The 22,723-nt window shown below is 35.7% G+C and overlaps 1 protein-coding gene across 2 annotated transcripts in view; it reads right to left on the bottom strand.

Moving 5' to 3' along the window:
* Window positions 1–11,179, bottom strand: part of LOC120425581 (protein bric-a-brac 1-like) — a 364,434-nt gene extending 353,255 nt beyond the window's left edge. For both annotated transcript variants that reach the window (XM_052709261.1, XM_052709262.1), the window contains exon 1: window positions 8,784–11,179. In XM_052709261.1, the coding sequence (XP_052565221.1) occupies window positions 8,784–9,950 (1,167 nt within the window). In that variant the 5' untranslated portion in view covers window positions 9,951–11,179. The remainder of the gene's footprint in view (window positions 1–8,783) is intronic.
* Between the last annotated feature and the right edge of the window lie 11,544 nt (window positions 11,180–22,723).

The raw sequence follows: 22,723 nt of genomic DNA, 5'->3' as shown, positions 1-22,723 counted from the left end.
TAAGTCATATTTTTAGCGTTAATATAAATAAAATGTTGGAAGAGCAATAAAATATACTTAAACACACTCACATACCCACATCCACTCGGTAGCAGTAGCTTCTGGAGCTCCACGGTGGTGGTGGTGGTGGTGGCGCAACAATTTTAGCCATAAAGCGAAATGAATTTATTTTATTTCTTTCCCCTGCCCCGAACCCACCGTTCTCCTCTCGCCCAACGTCCGCTCCACGGTGGAACATTATAACCTGCAATCATAAGGCACCACCACCACACATGGAATGCATGCGACTTGGCGGTGGCGCCGGCCGTACCTTTTGCTTGTTTTTTAATATATATTAGTTGTAATTTATTTGTTGTATATTTCTTTATCGCTCGACTCCATCGATATGCATGTGCGTACTAAAAGAAAGGTTTGGTTTGGTTGGTTTGCTGTGTGTGTGTGTTTGCGTATTTGTGGCGTCACGAGGCCCAACCTAATTGAGGGGTTTCTCACTCTCTCTCTCGTGAGCAATTTTTTTTTTGAAGAATCATGCCGACTGTTTGAAAGAAGAAAAAAAAACATTTAAAAGTCAGTAAAAGTGAAAAAATGAGTCGCGAAAGGGATATCCGTAAATAAATTATGATATTTAATAAAATATAAAAACACACACACTCTCATTCATCCATCATAAAATTCGCTTCCCTTTGTCGTCGGCTTCTCAAGTCGTTCTCGGCGAATAGTTCGGGTTGGCACGAGGAAGAGGAGAGAGGATCGTCGGTCGGATCAGGCTGTTTTCGTCTACCCGAGCAGACGGAAATAACTTGGGAATAACATTTTTTGTTATTGAAAAATACTAAGCCAATAACATTATATGTTATTTATAACAAGATTTGTTATTCGTCGTTATGAATTTTTTGTTATTGGATTGTTATTGTAATAACAGACTTATAACATTTTTAGTTATTCTTCGAACAAATCTTTGTTATTATTTTTTGTTATTTTAACAACTAATCCGATCATCCCAATAACATTTAGAGATATTCTTCCATAACAAGAAATGTTATTCTAAAGTTGTTTTGGATTTCAACCAATATCAGACCAATAACAAATTTTGTTATGATAACATAAACTGTTATTATACCCTTATGCAAAAATTGATTTTTCAAGAAGATTCCATAACAATTTCTGTTATTTTAACAGTATTTGTTATTGAAATGGCATGAATTTTGTTATTACCGTCTGCCCGGGTAATCATTCCTCTCTAATTTGTTTCGTCCGTTCCGCCGCGCCGTCGGCCGGTGCAGCAGCAGCTTAACTTCGGTAGTCGAGAATGAGTGAAACTAAAACAACAACAAGTCGAGTGGATGACTGATTTGCATCGATTAGCCACGAGAATGAGCTTGGTTGATGGATTGCAGAGAGGAATCGGAGCAGGTTGAGAGTGCAACGTTTTAAACATGACATTGTATAACTCAAAAAATATTTAAAAAATTATTCAAAACAGTATTTAATCAAGTGTTTCATTGCCAAATTATTATTTTTCAAAAAAGAACTAAAAAACAAACTATTTGTAGAACAATTTTAGACTGTTGTGAAAAGTTTCTTCTCTTAAATTTCTATAGTTTTTTGTTTCTCTGTTAATTGTTAATTTGCACTTATTTAATGCTTGTAAACAAAATGTAAAGCAAAACAATCTAGTCAGTCACTACGAGCCGTTGGCTCATTGTCAAATAAACGATCAATAATAATAAAAAAAAATTCTATCTTAGTCACACACAAAAAAAAAATTATGGTAATATTCATCAGGAAATGGCGACAGATTCTGTGTCCAAAAAATGTGTAATAATACATCAGGAACTGTTGAATTTTCATTAGTTTCTGATTGACATTATAATTAAAAGTAATTCTTTTTAGCACTGTTTTGGAGCTAGACACGTATCTTGACGGAAAAAAAATCCAATTCACTGGTATTTTCTGAAAATGCAAAACCTCATTGGATAAATGTAAGACAGTTGTTTCATATAGAAATCAGGAATTTTTCTGGTACTTTTGTACCCGACTCTTTCCGATTTCAATGAAACTTTGTACACATGTTATCCTAGGCCTATATAAGCCATTTGTGTGTATATGGAGCCAATTGTACTTGAAAATAACATTTGAAGAGGGCGTAAGTTGTTTAAATATTTTTGTATTTTGAAATTTAAAAATGACTGTACCTCGAAGCCGTCGCATCGTATCAAAAAGTGGTCAAAGACAAACTTGTAGGAAATTTGAAGGGCTTTTCGAAAAAAAAAATACACTGAAAAATAACTCCACTTTTATGAGATTTTAGACTTTAAAGTTAAACAGTCGAATGAAGGTGAGCCCACGATTTTTTTCGTTCAAAAGATTTGAGGAAATAGTCTAATATGTTACAAAAAGAGTCACGAAAAATGCAGGATGATGCAGTTATGAGCATATATCTGTAAGCCCATACATCCAATTGAAATGTGGTCAAAGACAAACCTATGGGAAATTGGATAAGCTTTGCGGTAAAAATATTTTTGAGACTGAAAAATCACGCCAAACCAATCAAAAACCATCAAATACCCCATTTTTTCAACATTTTTATTTTTAAAACCGCTGTATCTTTACAAGGATTGGACTTAGGACAATGGTCAATATGTAGACTTTTTTTGTGAAATTGTCTGGAAAATCGACTCTCGTGTTCGGTTTTTGAAAATTTGGATGTTTATAGCACTTTTGAAAAAAAAAAACAGTTTCAGTATTTTTTTTAGGAGAGACATACATACCATCCTGCATTTTTCGTGAGTCTTTTTGTAATATCTTAGGCTATTTTCACAAAAATTTTGATTGAAAAAAATCATGAACTTTTCAACTTAAAAATAAAAAAATCTCATAAAAATGGAATGTTTTTTCTTTCGGTGTATTTTTTTCGGAAAGCCTCTCCAAGTTCCTACAAGTTTGTTTTTGACCACTTTTTGATACGATGCAACGGCTTCGAGATACAGCAATATTTAAATTACGAATTACAAAAATATTTAAAACACTTAAGGGGTAGAAAATCACTAAATTTCACAGAAAAATATTAAGTCCACTTAAAAGATGAATTTCAATTACACCTGAAAGTTTCATGAAGATATTTCATGATTTAACTGAGTTAGAAACAATTTAAGGTCAGAATTTTGCCATGCGCAAAGCAAACACCGAGTTGATTTACGGGTGCCACGAGATGGGACGGTTCAAATTGGCTAAAATTTTGGGTGAAGACTTTCAAGACATATCCCGTGTGCATGACGAAGCCGGATTTCTAAATTTTGAATTTTCAAAAAATAGAAAGATCAAAAACTGTCGATTTTTTATATGAAAAACAAAAAATATTTTTATCTTTTTTTTTAAACAAACTTTTTGAAAATCGGCCTTCGCCATGCACACGGAACCGGTTTAGCGTGTCTTCACCAAAATTTTGGGCGATTTGGTCGAAGCTATGTTGAGATATCGGGGCACCCTTTTTTTTGAAACTGCTTACATCAAATAGCTATATCTCGGCAATGATACAACCAAATGCCTTCAAACTTGTATTGTTAATAGATGAAAATGTATATTTTAATGCGTGCTCAAACCAACCTCTGATTTTTTTGCCGATTTACATGTATGTAACCCCTTAAGCCCTTCTCAAACGTTATTATCGAGAGAAACTGGCTCCATATACACAAAAATGGCTTATATAAGTGTAGGATAACATATCTACAATGTTTCATTGAAATCGGAGAGGGTCGTGAAAAAACTACCTTAAAAAAATCTTGTTTCACTTACAGCCTCCCCTTTTCTCATTTATTTTGGAGAGTTGGTAAAAAATAAAAAAAACTCTTAAATTAATTTGTAAATACAACCTAAAATACAACATGAATGTGAGGAAGGCACTAATCACCTTGAGGTGGATTAAGTAACGTTTTTTTAAAGTCAGACTAGGCTGCGTTTAATTTTGATTCGTAGAAAGTTTCAAATCATTTATAACTGTTTCATTAAATCTATTTTTTTTTTGCTGAAAAGCAATTTACTGTTATAGAACAGTCCATAGAAATACAAACTGTTTTTTTTCTATTTAAATTGAACCGACTTAGAAAATTTGGAAACAAAGAATCTAAAATTATGCTGAAAAAAATTTATGATTTGAAAACTCATAAAGGTTTACTTTCTATTTTGTCAATGTTGACATTTTTCAATTTATTTGGATCATATTATATGGAAAAAATATTTAAAATGTTTAGAAACATTTTTTATACCCGGAAAATTTAATTTTTTCTAAAAAACAAGCACACGTATGGACTGTGTGCAATAACCGTAAAACCATTTGTTGCCGCCTTTTCGCTTGCCGAACAAAACGTTCAACAAATTACGTTATAATATTTACGAGTGAAAATGTGTATGTGCATGTGTACCAGCGCACATTTTATTTATTTTAATGCCCCATATGTTGATCCCGAGGCCGACTCATTTTCAAGAGGGGTTTCTTATTTCGAGGAGCCACAACTCTTAAAAAATAATAAAGGAGAGAAAGAAAAAAAATCGTTCCACCACCGGTTTCGTTTACAATAAAGTCTTGAGAACAAATACGCGCGCGCGCACACACACACACAAAACGCGAATGAGAGGAAAATTATTAAAATATACATTTTAATTCCCGGCGTTCCCCCTCTCGCGTCGTCGCGTCTTACTCCGAGAGACACTTGTCCCGGTTTCCTCTGCAGAAAATTCCAGCCAAGAAAATACGACCTCTTCGCGGTAAGCGATCGTTTGAGGGGTAAATCCACCGCAATTAGCACAATTTTGTATTAATTTTGTGTTTTTACAACTCAAACTCAAATCAATAAACAAATTTGTATTTTTTTTTTGAAATTATTAATAACCTAAGACAAAATAATTAAGAACAAAATAAATTAAAAGTATTCGTCATTTCACATGAAACAATTTGAACAAACTTGAACCAAAAGTTTGTGCCGGGAGGGGGAAGGTGCCAAGACGAGGGGACTGTTTATTATTTGTTATATTGTTTCCATACGATTTCTAACCTCTTTTTCCGCGGTTTGCTCGTTTAACTTATATTTGGTTCGTCTCGTTCTTGCCGTTTCATGTATGTTTCTTGTGCCTTTGTGTATCCCGCACACTTGAAAAGCAGTTTAATAGTTTGAGCCTGGCGAACGTACGTACGCTATGATCCCCGACGATGATTTCTTGGTGGTTGTTTGTGTGTATGATTGAGAAAAATACTTATGCTCTGGCAAACAACTGCCGCTGTTTGCTGGATAAAGTTGTGGATGCGTAGAAAATGAGATTATTTATAGAAGGGCACTTGCAATGAGGCGATGAATATGGATATTTTTCATCTTAATTGTTACTGGACTGGAAGAAAGAGAGGAATTCAACCTTCCGTACATTGTTAGTGAAAAATAACAAAGGACGGAGAATTTATCGTATGTTAAACAAAGATTAAAAAAAATAACATTATTTCAAGCAGTTTATTTCAATTGTTATAATAAACAAGCTGGTTGAAGCTAAACAGTAAAAATATAAGGCAAATTAGGAAGGTGTAAATTGTATCGGTGTTATTTGACTTCAATTTTTCTTTTTTTTGCATTTTTTTGGCGGTCCCATCACTCAAGTATCGGAATAACATTCCCATCCACTTCCCCGTGTCTTACCACTGGTCGTGGCCGGCGTCGGTATTGATCAGCATGATACGGATCTTTGAAAATTGCGAAGGGGTGATGATTGGTTCCTACTTTTCATCTGTGGTCCACGGAGCAATTTTTGGGGGTCCTGGTCAATAACGAAGTAGCAGCTACGGGTAGACACCAATGCTATGCTATGCTATGATTTTGGGTGTTTTGCTGGATACACTCTTTGTTTAAAAACTTATAGTTGCCTTTTTATATGTTTTGCTTAATTTGTCTGACATAAAAATGTACCCATTCCAAGGTGTATTTTTGCTTTAATTTCTTTTACTGTAATGTGAAAAAAGATGTTAACACAAGAACAATTTAAAGTTAATCCTAAAGAAATTTCATAAATTTAAATTGAGTCCACCTAACCACTTCATGTGATCAAGTTTATTTTGGTTTAGTAAAATTAAAAAAAAAAGAGTGCTTATACGTTTTCAAAACATGATTTCCATTTTAATTTTCAGACCTATTTGAGTTTACATGATAATATAAAAATATTACTTTACCTTTGGTTATCTTTTCTAACTGTTGATAATATAAAATTAAATTTTGAAAATAATAAACATTTTCACCATTTTGCAAAATTTGGGAACTAAACAATTATTAAAAATTTTAATTTTCAATTTTTCATCTTTTTGGGATCGTGAATAACTAAATACAAATATTTTTTTGTTATATTGTTTAATTGTTCTTCTTAAAAAAAAAAACTATTATTTCAATTAAATTTAATTCAACTTTTATTTTTCGAGATAGCATGTTACAATTTTGTTTCATTTGAGCTAGTATAGAGATTTGGATTTTCCTTACAACTATGAATGTTTCAGATACTGACTTGGTAGCATAGAAATTGTTTGTTTCAAATCCTCAAATCTAGGAAAAGGGTGGTAAAAAACCTAGCGAAATGCATAAATGTTATGTTTGCTTAATCTATTATCACAGTTAAAAAAAAAAACAAACTATTAGGCAATAAAAACATATTTTTGGAAAAAAGTTTAAACACATAATATTTAAAATGTATTGCGCAATTTGAATAGGAAAGGCTACAAAATCACTCGAAAAATGAACTTCTTTATTAGACCTCGTAGACCCACCTTCACGTATACCTATCGACTCAGAATCAAATTCTGAGCCCAAGACGTTGATGATCTAAAAATCCTATCAATTGTTATAAGCAATTAAGTGTTATTTATGCACTTTTTAGAGGTCGGATCTCAAATATTTTGATGAAAACGTTGTCCGGATCCACCATGCGACCTGTCTTGGTATAGGTAATCAAAAGACCTTTCCAATGAGCCTAAAACGTTGAAGATCTGACAACCCTATCAAAAGTTATAACCACTTAAGTGTTATTTATACACTTTTTTAGGCCGGATCCCAGATATTTTGATAAATATAAGTTTTATTTATACTCTTTTTTGAGGCTCTGTCGTGTATTAACTTGATGAATGTAAGGAAGGCACCACCCACCTAAAGGTGGAAAAGCAATGTTTTTTTATAGCGATAAACAAATCAGAATGACAAATTTGCTATGTTCTTCGGTTTAACTTAAGCGTGGATAAAATGAAATGATTTAAAATTTAATAATAGTACGCTTTTCCTAAGGAAACAATACATTTTAGTATTAAACTAATGCATTCAATGAAAATTTGATCAAAAGACTAAGCACCAACAAATAATTTTGAATCTAAATTATTGATTTTGGATAAACAAAGAGACTTCAATATTTTGCACTGCAGTTATTATTTTTTTAGTCGCACACACATAATAATATTATATTTCTAAAGGAATCACAGGAATGAATACAGATCGATTATCCGAAAGTTTGTAAGGGATTTCGTATAATCAATTCACAAACAAAAATTGTTTTTTTTTCATGTTTCTTTATTTACTTATTTTCAAAATATAGGATATATCCAGGATTTAAAAGTTTCAAACCGTTTTAGAATATTTTAGGGGTCATACACAAGCTAAACAATAAATAAGACCATGTAAAAATTGAACATAAAAAAACTTAAACTAAAAAATTACTGATAGAATTTCGATTTAATTTTCAATCTTTATTCAATCAAAAAGCTTTTTTCATTTTTAACATTTTTAAAATATTTCAGGGGTCAGACATAAACTACACAGAATTAAATAAGACAACGTAGAAATTGAACATAAAAATTAATTTATACTGAAAAAAAATTAAGGAACTTAAATTTAATTTTTAAATTTTATCTAACCGGTAAGGCCTGATTTAATATTTCCATTTTTAAAACACGTTCTGGGGTAGACCACACAATGTTCATGCATTTTATCTTTAAAAAAGCAAAGCAATCCACTTTAACGACCCCCTGGGCTCTGTTGCAAGTTTCTGCTTATATCTAGGCGTCCAAAACCTCTTTTACGCAAATGGACCGACGTTTTACTTCCCCATCCGATAGAAGGCCAGGAGGATAAGGCGGGAATCGAATCCGCGCCCCATAGCAACTTAGGGATTGGCAGCCGAAGCCGCTAACTACCGTGCCACGAGGTCCTGCATTTTATCTTATAGTGTTTAAAAAAATTGCTTTGAAAATTTATATATTAAATCCGGTTTGATTAAAAGTGTGCAAATTGAATTGATAACGCCAAACGGACCTTTAGTAAAGTTGCTTAAAAGTTCCAGTTTTTGAAATCAACTATTGAAAGTTTGTTTAAGCAAAAACAGGTAAACAGTTTGCTGAATGTTTATTTGCTATTAAACAACATTTTATCACATTTACTATGAAATTTATTCAGCTGAATCTGCCTTAAAATTTGATGATATTTCATAAATCTGTTTAAATTGTGATTTAGAAACTAGTTTAAGCTATTCTAATTGTGAAATTGCCCAATGTATCTAAAAATGCAACGATTCGAACAGATTTTGACTGAGAAAAGTATGACCATTGGAGCTTTTCAAAGTTCATCAACGTTTTCGTAGTTAACTTAAGTTAAAAACTTTTCAAAATCTGTTAAATACTCTAGAATATTCATTTTTGTAAGATAAACAAACATATTACATTTTTGGTGAGCTGCCATTTAATTTTTCAAACAAATACAAATCTCCAAACTCACCCTTTCTTCCTCGCGGATCATCTCGGCGATGCCCGGCTTGATCTCCATATCGTCCGGATGGTTCGTCATGGTGGACAGCGACGACAGCCCGGCCAGCGCCGACTGGTCCAGCGCCGGGGGAATCGAAAACTGGGGCGGACCGGTGGGACCCCCGGACTGGGACTGCTGCGAGGACGGTGTCGGTGGAAGCGGCGACGGCACCTCCAGCTGATCGGGCGTACTGTCGGCCGGACTGCCCACGCTGCTCCGTTCGCCCGAGGGCCAACGCCGCTTGCGGTTGCTCTTGGGCGTGGAAGCCTGCACGGTGTCCAGGCCGGAACCTAGGGGCCACTCGCCGGCAGCCGCCGCTGCAGCTGCGGCCGCGGCAGCTGCTGCAGCGTTCAGCTCACGGGACATGTCCCGGGACAGGTCGCGGGGGAAATCCCGGACTGAAATTTCACGCTGGTGGTCGCGCGACGTTCGCGGCTTTTTGGGCATGTGGCTCGGCGTGTTGTTATTGTTGTTGTTGTTATTGTGGGACGGGTCACTGTGGTTGAGACGACTCTCGAGCGTCTTGGCCAATTCCCGCGAAAGGGAGCTGTTGTTGGAGTTGCTCTCTTCGGTGCCACTTGCCGACGGCTCTGGGTTTTCGATTTGGTTTAGCTCCTGGTCTCCGTTGACGTCGGCCAGGCCACGGATTTTCAGCATTTCAGCTATTTTGAGCAGCGGTCCGATCTGGTCCTGACTCACGTTGATCTCACCCTTGTACATAAAGTCCACAATGGCTTTCAGTTCGGGCCACTTGACGTCCCGCATGATTACGATGGGATGCTGACAGGGGTTCTCGAAGAACAACGTCTGGAAGTAGGGACTGCACGCCGACAGGACCATTTTGTGTGCCTTGATGGACTGACCGTCACAGGCTAGCGTTACGTCAACGAAGGACTCATTCTGGAGCAGCTGATCGAACACGCTGGTCAGATTGGTCTGATAGTTGTTCCAGCGAAGACAGAATTGCTGGTTCTGGTTCATCGTGGGCTTCAGCACTGGTTCGGAAGATTTGTCCAGCAGACTGCTTCGCTTAAATCCAGTCAACCCAGCGATGGCCGAGGGGACTGATGCCGGACGGCGCTCCGTGTCCAACCCGTGCGGTGACAGGTGGATCGGCGGTGGCGTGTCCGAGGGCATCTTGGCGCGTTCCGTAAGTCCAAACACTTTTCTAACACAGATCACTTCTTAATTTCCGGCTTCGTACGGAACCATGTCGCGGCAAACACTGATACAGAATCTCGTCTTCGTCTTGGTCGTCGCCTCTAATCAAAACAATCTCCCGGAACCGGGTCCAACACACGCACACAACTTCCCCGATGGTGGTGGTTGGGGCACACAGATACAGACGACTCTCGCCGCTCCCCTGGAGTTCTAGTTCCTGTGACGAGGAGAGCTGTTCTTCACTATTGTGTCATCGCACCGTACACACACTAACACACACGTGGTGTGGATTGTCGCGTTTTGAGCGCGAATTTTTCGACCTTTTGAAATATCTTCTTTCCCAGTTTTTTTGGTCACTCAATTGTGGTTTTAATGATCTTTTCCTTCTTGTTTTCACGTTTCTTCCGCCCTTTCTCTTCCTTCACTTGCATTTGATTTTCATACTTTTTTTTCCTTCCCTAACTCGCAGTTTAATTGCTCATTCTCATTTTTGGTAATTATAATTACCGAAAATTTTCATTACTTCCACTAAAAGGTTTTGGCGCTCGTTTTTTTTTTCGTTTTGTTTGTTTCGGCTCTGTCTTCTTCCCAGCTTCAGGGGTTGTTCTCTATGTTCACTGGAGCAGCTTCAGTTTCGTGGGCCAAGGGGTCGAGGGGTCGGCAAATAAAAACATGGAAATATTATTTTTATCTTCCGCTTCAAGTTCTTCTCCCGGCTAAGCGCTTCGCGCGATATTTACTTTTATTGCGCAAACAATAAAAATTATAAATCCATCCAAACAATAGTAATTTTATTGCTCTTGATGTATTTTTTGCTGCCTCTCTTCTGCTTCTTTTTCTTGTTCTGCTCGTCCTCGGATGTAGCTGTTTAATGTGGCTGCTGCGCAGCTACGGCAATATTTTTCGCAAAACTTGTAATTATTTATAATAATCGTTTAGATTCGCCGGAGCTCATGGCCGTTTGTGACGACACAGTTCGCACGATTACACCGTTACACATACACTCACGCGCTCTCACTATTGTTTATCGCTCACTCTCCCTCCGCCCTCTATTGTTTACCCGCGTGTGCGTCGCGCGCTCCCGAATCGGCTGTCCGGTTCCAAACATATGAGCCCACAACACAACCCGACGCAACGACAATCAAAAACGTACTAACAAAGTAGGCCCCGACTCACACACGCTGGACCGCACTGACAGACTCTGACAGCACCACTGACAGACTGCTGCCGCCGTTGAATGGAATCGCGCGGCCAGACACCGTCAACGAGAGAGCGGCGAACGCGAGAGAGAGTAAATCGTGTTATGTACTTGCCTTCTCTCTCGCCAGCCAAACAGTCATGCAATTCATCACACATGAGGCAAAAACAACGTGCTCGCCAAATTTGCTCACGCACACACTCTCACAGAGCGCGCTCTGTTTTGTATAAGCGCGAGCCGAGCGCCATGCACTTTGCTGTTTATTTTTTGTAAACACACTTGCTGCACATAGCAGGCCGCGACGACGGCACCAATACCCTTAAACAGCTCGCTCCCAAACTCTCTCATCAGTGATGATGAACGCTCGCTCGCTCACGATGACGATGGCGATCCCCCACCTTCGCGCGCGGGCGAATGCTCTTCTCTTTCTCGGACGCATGCGCCAGAGCGAGAGAACCATACAGTACAGTGCACTTTTTCGCATCAAACTATCACCACTATCGCGAAGGAGCGAGCGAGAGCGGGCTCGCGAAAAGCTCGCCAAATCGCGAGAACCAACGCGAGAAAGAGCGAGCGAAAGCATTATGGACGGCCTCCGCCACCGTGCCCTGCGAGCGAGTGGGGCTCGGGGGCATAGCGCGAGTAGAGTGGGAGTGGGAGCGAGGAGCGCAACGATCGCGGTCGGTCCTTCGGAGAGAGAGGCGGTGCTTTCGGGCGGACGACGACGGCGTTTGCGAAAGAGCGATTCGCAGGCCTTTTGTTTTATTGTTTCTTTTTTTTCTGCAGCTATATTTTAAATATTTATATATAATGCCTCGCGAGAAGACGATTATCGATAGCCGATGCGAGGAGTGGAGTTTTTTTTGTTGCTGCCTGCAGGGTGCACGAATCATGCGTGTGAGAAGACGTTTGGGTGTAGACGAACAAGTTCGGGTATTTTTTCATGTTCGCCATATGTGATGTGAAGAATAATCAAGTTTCTCAAACGAACAATAAAAATTTTGATCGATTAAAAATGTCTTTCTTTTTAGAATACAGCATTGAAATTCTCTTGACCGTTTAGAATGAAGGAGGATTATTTTTCTTTTAAAATTCTGGAAAATAAATATTTTCAAGCCATAAATGATGTCCTTTCTGTACAACATTCCGCAACTTATCAAAAAGCGTACTGAATAGTTTTAAAACATAGGCGTTTGTTGATATTTTAATGTCTTTTGACACATTCTCCAGCGACAAAAGTGACACATTTTGGCTGATAGGCTGACCGTTTTAAATATTTATTAGTTTTGTTCCTAGTCCAATCATCAATCACAACTGGATTAACAATGACAAATGTGTACCATAACAAAAAAAAAAAAATCAAAAATCAGATCAAAATCAAATTATTCGCTCTACAGCATTGTCTTGGCGTTCTCGATTGCGAAATTCCTACTCGAAACTACCTAGCGCCTGTCCGAAGGCTTGATTGTTGAGGCAATTGCAAACCTCTTTTTACACCTTAGCTTCCATCCACCTCAGGATTCGAACTGACGGCCTTTGGATTGTTAGTCCAACTGCCTACCAGCGACTTCACCGAGACACTTGGACTGAGTTATCGACCTAACCTTTTTTTTAGGTTAGTCCGGGCCAACATTTACTTCCCGTCCGACGGAAGACGTCTCAAAAAATGCCACCGGGACCTTCTGGGGTCGAACCCAGGTCGACTGGGTGAGAGGCTACCACGCTTGCCCCTACACCACGGACCCGGCATAACAAAAACATGAGTTAATAATTTCTGTGCAATCATAAAGGGTACAAATTTCGCTATGTCTCAATCCATAATTCAATTTCTGATTAAAATCTGTAATAATATTAAAATTTAGGAATGGTTTTGATATCATGCGAGACATATTTACGAAAAAAATCGTGACGTTGCAACGCCGGAATGTGACTTTTAACCCTTTCAGACCTGATGGCCCAAAATCAAAATCCAAATTTTCTAAAGTAGCCTAAAATTTTCGTATGGTCCTCAGGATCGTTTTCACATAACGCTGAACTACAAAAAAGACAAAAATGACTGCGCAGGCTCAACTCAAGGGGAAGCATAAACTTTGGGGTCCCTAGAAACACACGAACTTAGAGTGGTTTTTCCCCTAAGTTTGTTTGGAGAATTAGGGTGGGTTGTCGCTCTTGCATACAACTAAAAATTGCTTGCAATATGTAGAAGAACTGAACCGCACTAATTCTCCCTGTCTAAATATTTTTGTATAATTCAAAGTGCACGTGTTTCTGGGGACTAAAAATTTCATGCTTTCCTTCGAGTTAAGGCTGCGCAGAAATTGTGTTGGTCGGTGTAATTGCCTAAAAAAATATTTTTTGTGAAAATTCAAGCCTGAAAGCTTTAATGTTTATTTAAACATTTTGGGGCCAAAGCTTTTAAACCTACTTTGAGCAAATTAAGTAAAAAAATATTTGACAGAACCTGATCTACTTTCTAAATTGTTCGAGTTATTCGAGAAAAAAGTTTTTCTCAAAAACGTGTTTGTTATCAAACAATGCTGAAAAAACCATTGCTATAAAGAATCTACGGTCTATTATTTAAAAAATACTATTGAATTCCGGGTTGCAAATTTCAATTCCCCCGTTTTTTTTGTTCGGGGATTAGAGGATTTATATCAAGAATAGGGTGGTCTAAATTGGCATTTTTGATGATTTTGCCAAAAACCACATTATTTTAAAATGATTTTTGGAATGGCTGAACTAATTTTAGCTCGCCAAGTTTCAAGTGAATGGTGATTAGTTTGGGTTTTAGTACAAAATACTGAGATATTGAAAAAAAAAATCATATTTTGAATCCTGTTATTGAAATTCTCCTAATTTTTGAGTATGTTACGTAAAATTTCGAAGCGAATCCGATTAAAATATATTCAAAATTAGGCTCTTTGGTGTAGACACAGTCAAAACGGCATTTTAAATTTCGTTCTAGGGGAACAGCATCTAATTCCAGCGTGCCTCTAATGTTGGCAGGTCAGAACTTTGACATTCAATTAAAGCTAATTAAACACGTTTTCAACTGAAATCAAGTGATAAATAGCTCAATAAGAAGTGAGCAAGCAAGTTTCTATCAAAAGTTTTGCAAAATTAGTTGTTTAAATAGTGAAAATCAGCAAATTGGATGGAGTTAGGAGCGAGTGCTTAACCTGCCAAACATACGAGAATTTCCCTTTCTTTTTCAAATGTCCTCATTTGCGTTCAAGCCTGCTGTTTTTTAAGAAAAAATGTTTTTTTTTGTGAAAATAGACAAATGGCAATTTTTAGGTCCACCCTAGCACGGTGTAGGTTAACCTAATGACCATGCAAATTAACCCTCTACAACGGGCTTCGACGGGCTTCGATTTAAAAAATCGCCAAAAATCAATTTTTCAACCAATTTTTGATCTTTAAAAGGCATTGGAAAGAAGAACTTTTAAAATTTCGGAAAATTTTAGGGTTTGGAGTTTGACTTGTTTTATGTGACTTTGGCAATGTTTTTAAAAATGTAAATTTTTTAAGGGGTCAACTTTGGCTGTGTTTTTTTATTAACATTTCCTATATTTTATGTAAAAAGAAGTATGCAGTAATTTTTCTAGTGCCTCTACGCATTTATTTACAATTTAAATAATAATGGTTCCATTTTATAGCAGAAAATGTGAAAAACATGCAAAAAATTGAAAAAGTTACTGTAAAAACATGAAAAAATTAAATAGGCAAAATGTAATTATATTAAGTGGTAGAAAAGGACAAACACTACCAAAAACAAACATAAACTAAACAAGATAAATGCAAATTAAAATACTAAAAATGAAACAAGAAAAACATAAAACAAGAGAAATAAAGTTTTTCGTAGTAGCTCAAAATGACCTCCTGAACTCGGGAAAAATAAAAAAAATCGAAAAAAATTTGGGCAGTAGAGGGTTAAATATGGGTCTTATTAAGCCAAGGAACCCAATATTAAAATTCAACAATTTTGTGACAATACTCTAAAGATTTTTCACCAACCGAAATATTTTATACTAAAAAGTTTTGTGATATTCATTAAGTATTTTTCCATTTTCATTTGTAATTGTGATTAACACATCGCATTTTTTCTAAGTCTCATTCAATCTTTTTAAATGAACAAACAATTTTCTTATATTAAATTAGACAACCAATGACCTTATATGATGTCGTCTTTTTGATAAGGGTACTGCAGTTAGATCGATTGACCTAATTCAAGTCCAAGCCAGAGTCTCTAGATTAAAAACACCGCTCATCACCCATCGTGAGAAACCATTTCCTCTTGAATAATCACATACGTTAAACATTTCTTGGTACAAAAATCGGCATACACAGTCAAATGATTAATTGTCCACCTGCCTCAATCCACCTACCCCACCTCTATTTGTTTGCCACGTGTACTCCACCGAATGTTTTTCTACATGAAGTCAAATCAAATATTTAATCACACATGAAGAGAAGCAACAAAAAACATCTCGCGGATGCCCAACACTGATCAATATTTATTTACATCCCGCCAAGCGGGACAGAAGCTGGGAAAACATTCTCAGCTGGAATTCAAAAAGTTGAAAATAAGATTTTAAAGGAAAACCCCCCGCCAAAGGCGCGCAATTGCCTGTTTGTGAGAGACGAAATTATGATGAAATTGGTCGAGATTAAAGAAAATCGCCACGGCAATTTGTTACGGACTCCGGGACGGGGGGGCGCGATCAAAACATTATTCGGGATCGCGGGATAAACATCGAAATTGAGATGTAGAAAAGAACGATCACGATTTGCAGCTGGATAATATCATTTTGATGGGGTGGTTAGAAAAGTGAGGGATTTTGTTGTGGTTTCGATTGATGGAGCGATTGAGATAATATTTTGAATTGCCGAGAGGTAATTATTGTACTTGGTGAATGACAAACTACTGCTATTCATGAAGAGCAGTTAGTTACAGATAACATATTTTTGACACTATTGATTACATATCTTCGACTTTTCTTTGTATTTTCGATTTGAATTAATCTTCGTCTTTGTATTCCCTGTGCAAAAGAAATCATTTTGCATAAAAAAAATATATATATAAAATTTTGGGAGCTGGTTGTACAAAATGGTCATGTAAATGTATGAAATTCTGTTTCTTCAGAAGGAATTTTCTGATCGATTTGGTGTCTTCAGTAAAGCTGTATGTTGTGGTTACGACTACGAATAAAAACACACACACACACAAAAGTTGAATTCCCATAATACATATTTTCTATTTTTTGAGTTATAGTGCAAAATTAGGTTCATTATTTATGTAATTTTGAATAAATAGTTTTTTTTAAAGTTTCGATTTTTTTTATTTGATAAAGGCCGTTGCAAATATTTTTCAAAGTTTATGTCGCCCCCCCCTTCAAAGTTGGCCGGAATAATCAGGGGGCAAAAAAAATATTTTTTCGAAAAACTTCAAAATTATAATGAAAATTAAAGTTTAATCAACTGAAACCCAGCAAAAATGCATTTTCCCGCGTTTATAATCATATTTAGCATGTTTGAACTCTTTTGAAAACTTTTTAAATTTTCATGAAATACCAATGTACAGTCCCACGAAAAGTTTTTTTTTGCGTAATAAAAAACCGTCAATACCTCGATATTTTCAAAACTAGTGATTAAAAGCATCTGTACTTCTGTAAAATGCATTTTAAAACACTTTTTTCATCCAAATGTTGAAACCTAGGCTTGTAATTTCAATTTTATATTTTTTTTGCTCCCCCTCGACTTTGGTCAGAGCCGAGGGACATAAACTTGAAAAAATATTTGCAACGGCCCAAATGAACTCACTTTTGGGTATAAATTTTCTATTTCTTTTCATTTTTTTTTCATTTTAAAAATACTTCTTGAAATAAAAGCAAAAAAAAAAAAATTATAAAAATTGAAATAACAAGCAATGGTCTCATTATTTGATCGAAAAAAGTGTTTTAAAGTGCATTTAGCACCTGTCCAGTTGTTTGGCAATCATTAGTTTAGTTTAGTTGTTTGGCAATCTTTTTGCGGTGCTGTACATTTTAATTCCACAAATATTGAAAATAGTTTTGATCGACCCCAGACCTGTTAAATATGATTTTAAACGCAGGGAAATGCATTTCTAATTATTTTTAGTTGGTTAGACTTCTATTTGCTTTTTAATTTTGTAGTTTTAAAAAAAAACTGCAAAATTTTAATCTGCCCCCTGATTTATCGAACCGATTTTGAAGGATGGGGGGGGGGGGGGGCGACATAAACTTTCAAAAAAATATTTTAATATTTGTAACGGCCTTAAATCACTTATATTATTTGAATCATCAATTGTCGTACTATCTGAATGAACCAAGAAAAAATGCAGCTATTTTTTTATTTTTCATTCATTTGTGATTACAAATTTACTTAAGGAATATTTAAGTTATAAGTTATATTAGTAAGTTCTTTTTACCAAAACCGGAAATGGATTTTATTTGTATTTTTTTATTTGGCTCAAACTTTATGGGGGCCTTCCCTATGACCAAAGAAGCTATTTTGTGTCATTGGTTCACCCATACAAGTCTCCAAGTATTTTGAAACTTTTTAAATCATGAATAACATTTTGAAAGGGCCAAACATTGAATATTACGCCCATTTAAAATGTTAGCCTTGATTTAACTTTTTTTAAACATTTTTTTCGAAAAGATCGGAAAATTTCACGAATGTTTCATGTTTTAACATTGAAAATCGGACCATTAATTGCTGAGATATCGACATTAGAATATGGTGGGCTGTTTGGGTGAGACTTAGAAAACTTCAATTTTCGTGTTTCTTTTTGTTTAAGCCGCTGCATCTCAGCAGCCAGAGGTCCAATCTTCAATGTCTCTTAGACAATATTATAGCAAATTTTCTGAACTTTTAAAAAAATTAGAAGTGGTCACTCATGGTCACTATTTTTAAAAATCGAAAAACGGCAAATATTTCGCTAAAATTAAACTTTCTGTGGCTATATTTTGAAAACAGAGCCTGTTATCAAAAATTTCGATTTTTCCCAAAAATCAATTTTTTTTCAAAAATTCATAACTCGGCGGCAGATTTTTTGACCATGTTTCTCTATGGCTCAAAAGTTGCGGGTTTTGTCCCCAAAAACATATTAAAAAACTTCGAAAATCAAAAAACACGTATTTTGGAAAATTGAGTTTTTGTGAAAAAAATGTTAATTAAAAATCGGAATTTTTTTCCGTGTACCTATTTTTTTCTCAATAGTCCTCAACAATACCTACAACTTTGATCAGAAAATTCATTCAAAAGTTACAGATATTCGAATATTTACGTACCATTTTTGTATGGACAGCTGCCAAAATTGTATGGAGACTTGTATGGGTGAACCAATGACACAAAATAGCTTCTTTGGTCATAGGAAAGGCCCCCACAAAGTTTGAGTCAAAAAAAAAAAATACAAAAAATAAAAATGGTCGAAATCGGCCGATTCGTAGAGAGTTGCTCAGATGTTCTATTATATGAAATTCTGAGATTCTACATGTATGTGTTTTAAAGACAAAATAAGCGAAACTTTTCAATACGAAACAAATAATAAAATAAAATGTTTTTCTGAAAAATGTAATTTTTCCACTCTAATCATCTAACAAAACCGTCATCCCCATTTCAACGTCTCCCCACTGTCCTCCACGCAAGACACCCCGAAAAAAACATGGCGCTAATAACGGAAGGAAAAAAAAAATGCAAATTCATGTCATTAGTTTCCTTATTCGATTTTTCGAACTCAAGGGGGCCAAAAGGTGAGCTTTTTTTCTGCTTACAGAGGCCAGCTTTCCCACTGGGTGCACGTCCGGGGACCTCGCGAGAGAGAGAAAAATTGTCTGAGAAAAAAGCTAATAAAGACCGGAACCAAATAATCAGTAATCATTCTTTTCCTACATGAAGCTGGGCCTTTCGGAAACCGGTGCCGGGTGATCTGAGAGGGGGGAAACTATACGCCCCCGAAATTTTGCAGACTTGCTTTCTTCCGCGTTTCGATTGGAACGTTGACACGGTGGGTTTGTTGGTATAATTTACGATTTGGTCCTAATTTATTATATTTTTGTTGTTATTGTAAAAAAATACTTTGAGTTGACTAAACAATTTTTTTAGCATTATTAAAACATATTATCACTATTGAACCCACCTTGAAACGTCTCTATTAAGAGTGGCGGGAAGAAAAATCATTCAAATTTTAAGCTATTCATTAGCATGATCCGTTGCGTACGTGAACCTGCCCCTCCCGTAGTGGGCTCGAAAAAATGCAAGCTCACCTTCAATATTTTGACATTATTTGGGACCCCTAATTGGCCGGGAACTCCAGAGGCTTCAATGTTTATTAGCTTCGATTTTTTTTTCGTCTCTCTGGTTTCCTTGTCTAACGTTAGTTAAAGTAGTTTTTTTGTTGCTTTTTTCAGATTACTTGTGTCTTCTCGAGGCGATGTAACGAAGAAAAGCTGCCCGCCTCGATACCGAAATAATTTCATCATTTAATTTATCAAAATTAGACGGCCCACGAGAGGAAATGATTTATTCGAGCCCGAAAATGGGCTGCATCATGAGGGAAAGATGGGGAAAACGGGGGATTTTGACGGGGAGGGAAACCGGAAATTAGCGACTTTGCTGTGGCAAATATGAGTGGCAATTTTTGAAAAGGAATAAAAATGGAAGAATCACCTCTGGTGAGAGGTGATGGAAAAGTTAACAAATTTAGATGATTAAATGATTTGTTTCAAGCTACTAAATTTTTCCATAATCCAAACATCTTTCGTAAAATCGTTGATTTTTTTTTTGAATTCAGGTTAAGAATGAAAAATTAAAAAAATAATACTCATACTAATTCACTAGCAAGAAAATATCTGAGAAACCCACCAAGAAAATCAAAAGCTAAACACTTACATATCTTGCTAACTTCAAAAATCACCTGGGATAGTGCGATGAAAGGTAACTAAAGCAAATTACTCGTTAAATATTCTCCCATTTCCCTTCCTCTTCTCAAGTCTTAACCCCAGAATTCGTCTAGCAAAGTTCATTGACGACAGCAAAATGATCAATGAATGGAGTGAAGAGACAGGAAGAGGAACTCGCTGATGATGATGGAACAAAAGACGAAAAAGGCAAGCGAATCCATTCAATCAAATCTTTTCCACTTTTTACGCACCAAGCGTATGAACGTACGTTACGTTGAAGGTACACCTTTTCGAGAAGAGGAGATTGTCTTATTGGGATGAATGTGTCTTTCTTTCACTCACACACGAGTTGCTTCTCTACCTCGGCACCTTCCATAGATAAGTAAAAAGTAATCAATGAACCGGTTTGCTCGGGGATGACTCGCCGATCTTCATCGGTGAAATGTACTTGAAAAGGGTGTTGATTTGCAAGATGATGAGATTTATATCTATACAAAAAATATAAATGATATTTAGCTGAACAATTCAAAAAGTTAAAATCATAATTACATCTATCAATTTCATACAAAAATCAATCATCAATTTCAAAATCAATACTTTGGAGCAATTCTTTAAGATATCAGTCTTTTTTTTATTTTAATTTTTGCATTTTTTAAACCGGCTGAATCTTTTTTGGTGGCTTTGGTAAGCCCAAAGAAGCCATTTTGAATCATTAGCTTGTTCATATAATTCCATACAAATTTGGCAGCTGCGCATACCGAAATGATATATGAAAATTCAAAAATCTGTACTTTTTGAATGAATTTTATGATCGATTTGGTGTCTTTGGCAAAGTTGTAGGTATGGATGAAGACTACACTGAAAAGACGTGTATCATGTTAAAAAAAATATGATTTTGCATTTAACTGTCTGTCACAAAAACTTTATTTGCAATAAAAAAATATTTTTAATTATTTTAATGTTTAAAGGGACATGCCAACTTTTCAGAAAATTCCAGAATGGGCAAAAAATTTTTGACCGAGTTATAAATTTATGAATCAGTACTGTTTAAAAAAAAAAATCAACTTCATTTTTCGATGCAAAATTGAATTTGCAATCAAACAGTGCTTTAGTGAAATTTAGATAAAGTATACCGTTTTCAAAATGGCTACATTCAGGTAACTTTTTTGAATACAGTCGCAGTTATTGATTTTTTTTTAAATTAGTGTGTTTGCCAACCTTTGAATTTTTTTTAAAGCTGAGAAAATTCTCTATACTTTGCTTTTTTGAATTTTGTTGATACGACCCTAAGTTGCTGAGATATAAAACAGGAAAATTGATGTTCTCTAACCCTCTCACCCTCTACCCGAGCATGGGTAAATAACAAGGGAAATGCGTAATAATACCTTTCTTTGGTATCAATACCAAATTTTGGTATTCCTGGACCCTTTAAAATTTGTCTTAAGGATTATGCAAGAGCAAAATGTGCTATCATACCAATTTAAGGTATTGTTTTGATATTGAAAAATTGCAGAATTGGTCAATGGTCGAACACTTTCTTTTGGTATTACAGTGTTATATCAAATTCCTCTGAAACTATGAGAAAATTTTGACCAATTTTGACAAAATAATTAATTTTGCGCTAAAATGATGTCTCAAAGCGAATGCTTTAATTGAAAACCGGAAATTTCAAACTTGATTTTATACATTTTTTATAAAACCCCTAAAGAAATGACTAGAAATTGTGGAAAAGTCAGGATGGCACATTTTGGTATAATTTTGGTATTTAAAGGTTTCATCAAATTCCTCTGAAAATATGGGATTTTTTTTAATAAATTTTGATGAGATAATTAATTTTGCGCTAAAATGACTTGAAACCAAAAAATGTTAAAGCTGATTTTTATTTTTCTTATATACCCACTAAGATTAAAAAAAAATTAAAATTTCTCTAAGTTGGGATAACCAAATACTTCGAAAAACTAGTTAATCGACAGATTATTGAATTTTGGTGAAATTCAATCCAGTTTCATTTTAATAACACTTATTTTTGTTTGTCTTGATTACTAGAAAATGGTGAGTTGTTTGGGTGAGACTTAGAAAACATCAATTTTCCTGTCTTTAAACCTTTGCATGGCAATATCTCAGCAACTAATGGTCGTATCAACAAAGTTCAAAAAAGCAAAATATTTAAAAAAATTCTCAGCTTTTCAAAAATATTTTTTTCAAAAGTGTTGCCCACATGTGCTCTTATCATTAAAAAATAAAAACTGCGACTATTTTCAAAAAACTTACCTAAAAATGGCTAAAACTTGAAAATATCTCGAATAATGAAGTTTAAAAATGCTTGCGACCAATTTTTTTTCAATTTTAGAAAAAAAAGTATTGATTCAAAAATGTATAACTCGGTCAAAGATTTTTTGCCCGTTCTGGGTTTTTTTTTCTCAGACCGAGTCACGTAGCCTAGTGGTAACGCTTCCGCCTCATAAGCGGTAGATCGGGCACGGCGTGTTTTCTAGAACAACCTTATCAGGAAAAAATAGTCATCGCCACTTTCAAATGTGTCTTATAAGAAATTTTCTCAGCTTTCCAATGCTTCTAAAAGCGAAATGTTTCATCGGAAAATTTCTGAGATATCTCTATTTTTA

The sequence above is a fragment of the Culex pipiens genome, chromosome 3 (assembly GCF_016801865.2).
Source record: "Culex pipiens pallens isolate TS chromosome 3, TS_CPP_V2, whole genome shotgun sequence".
NCBI classification, from domain to species: domain Eukaryota; kingdom Metazoa; phylum Arthropoda; class Insecta; order Diptera; family Culicidae; genus Culex; species Culex pipiens.
Note: the sequence above shows the minus strand (reverse complement) of the source record. Positions and strands in the feature narration are given on the sequence as shown.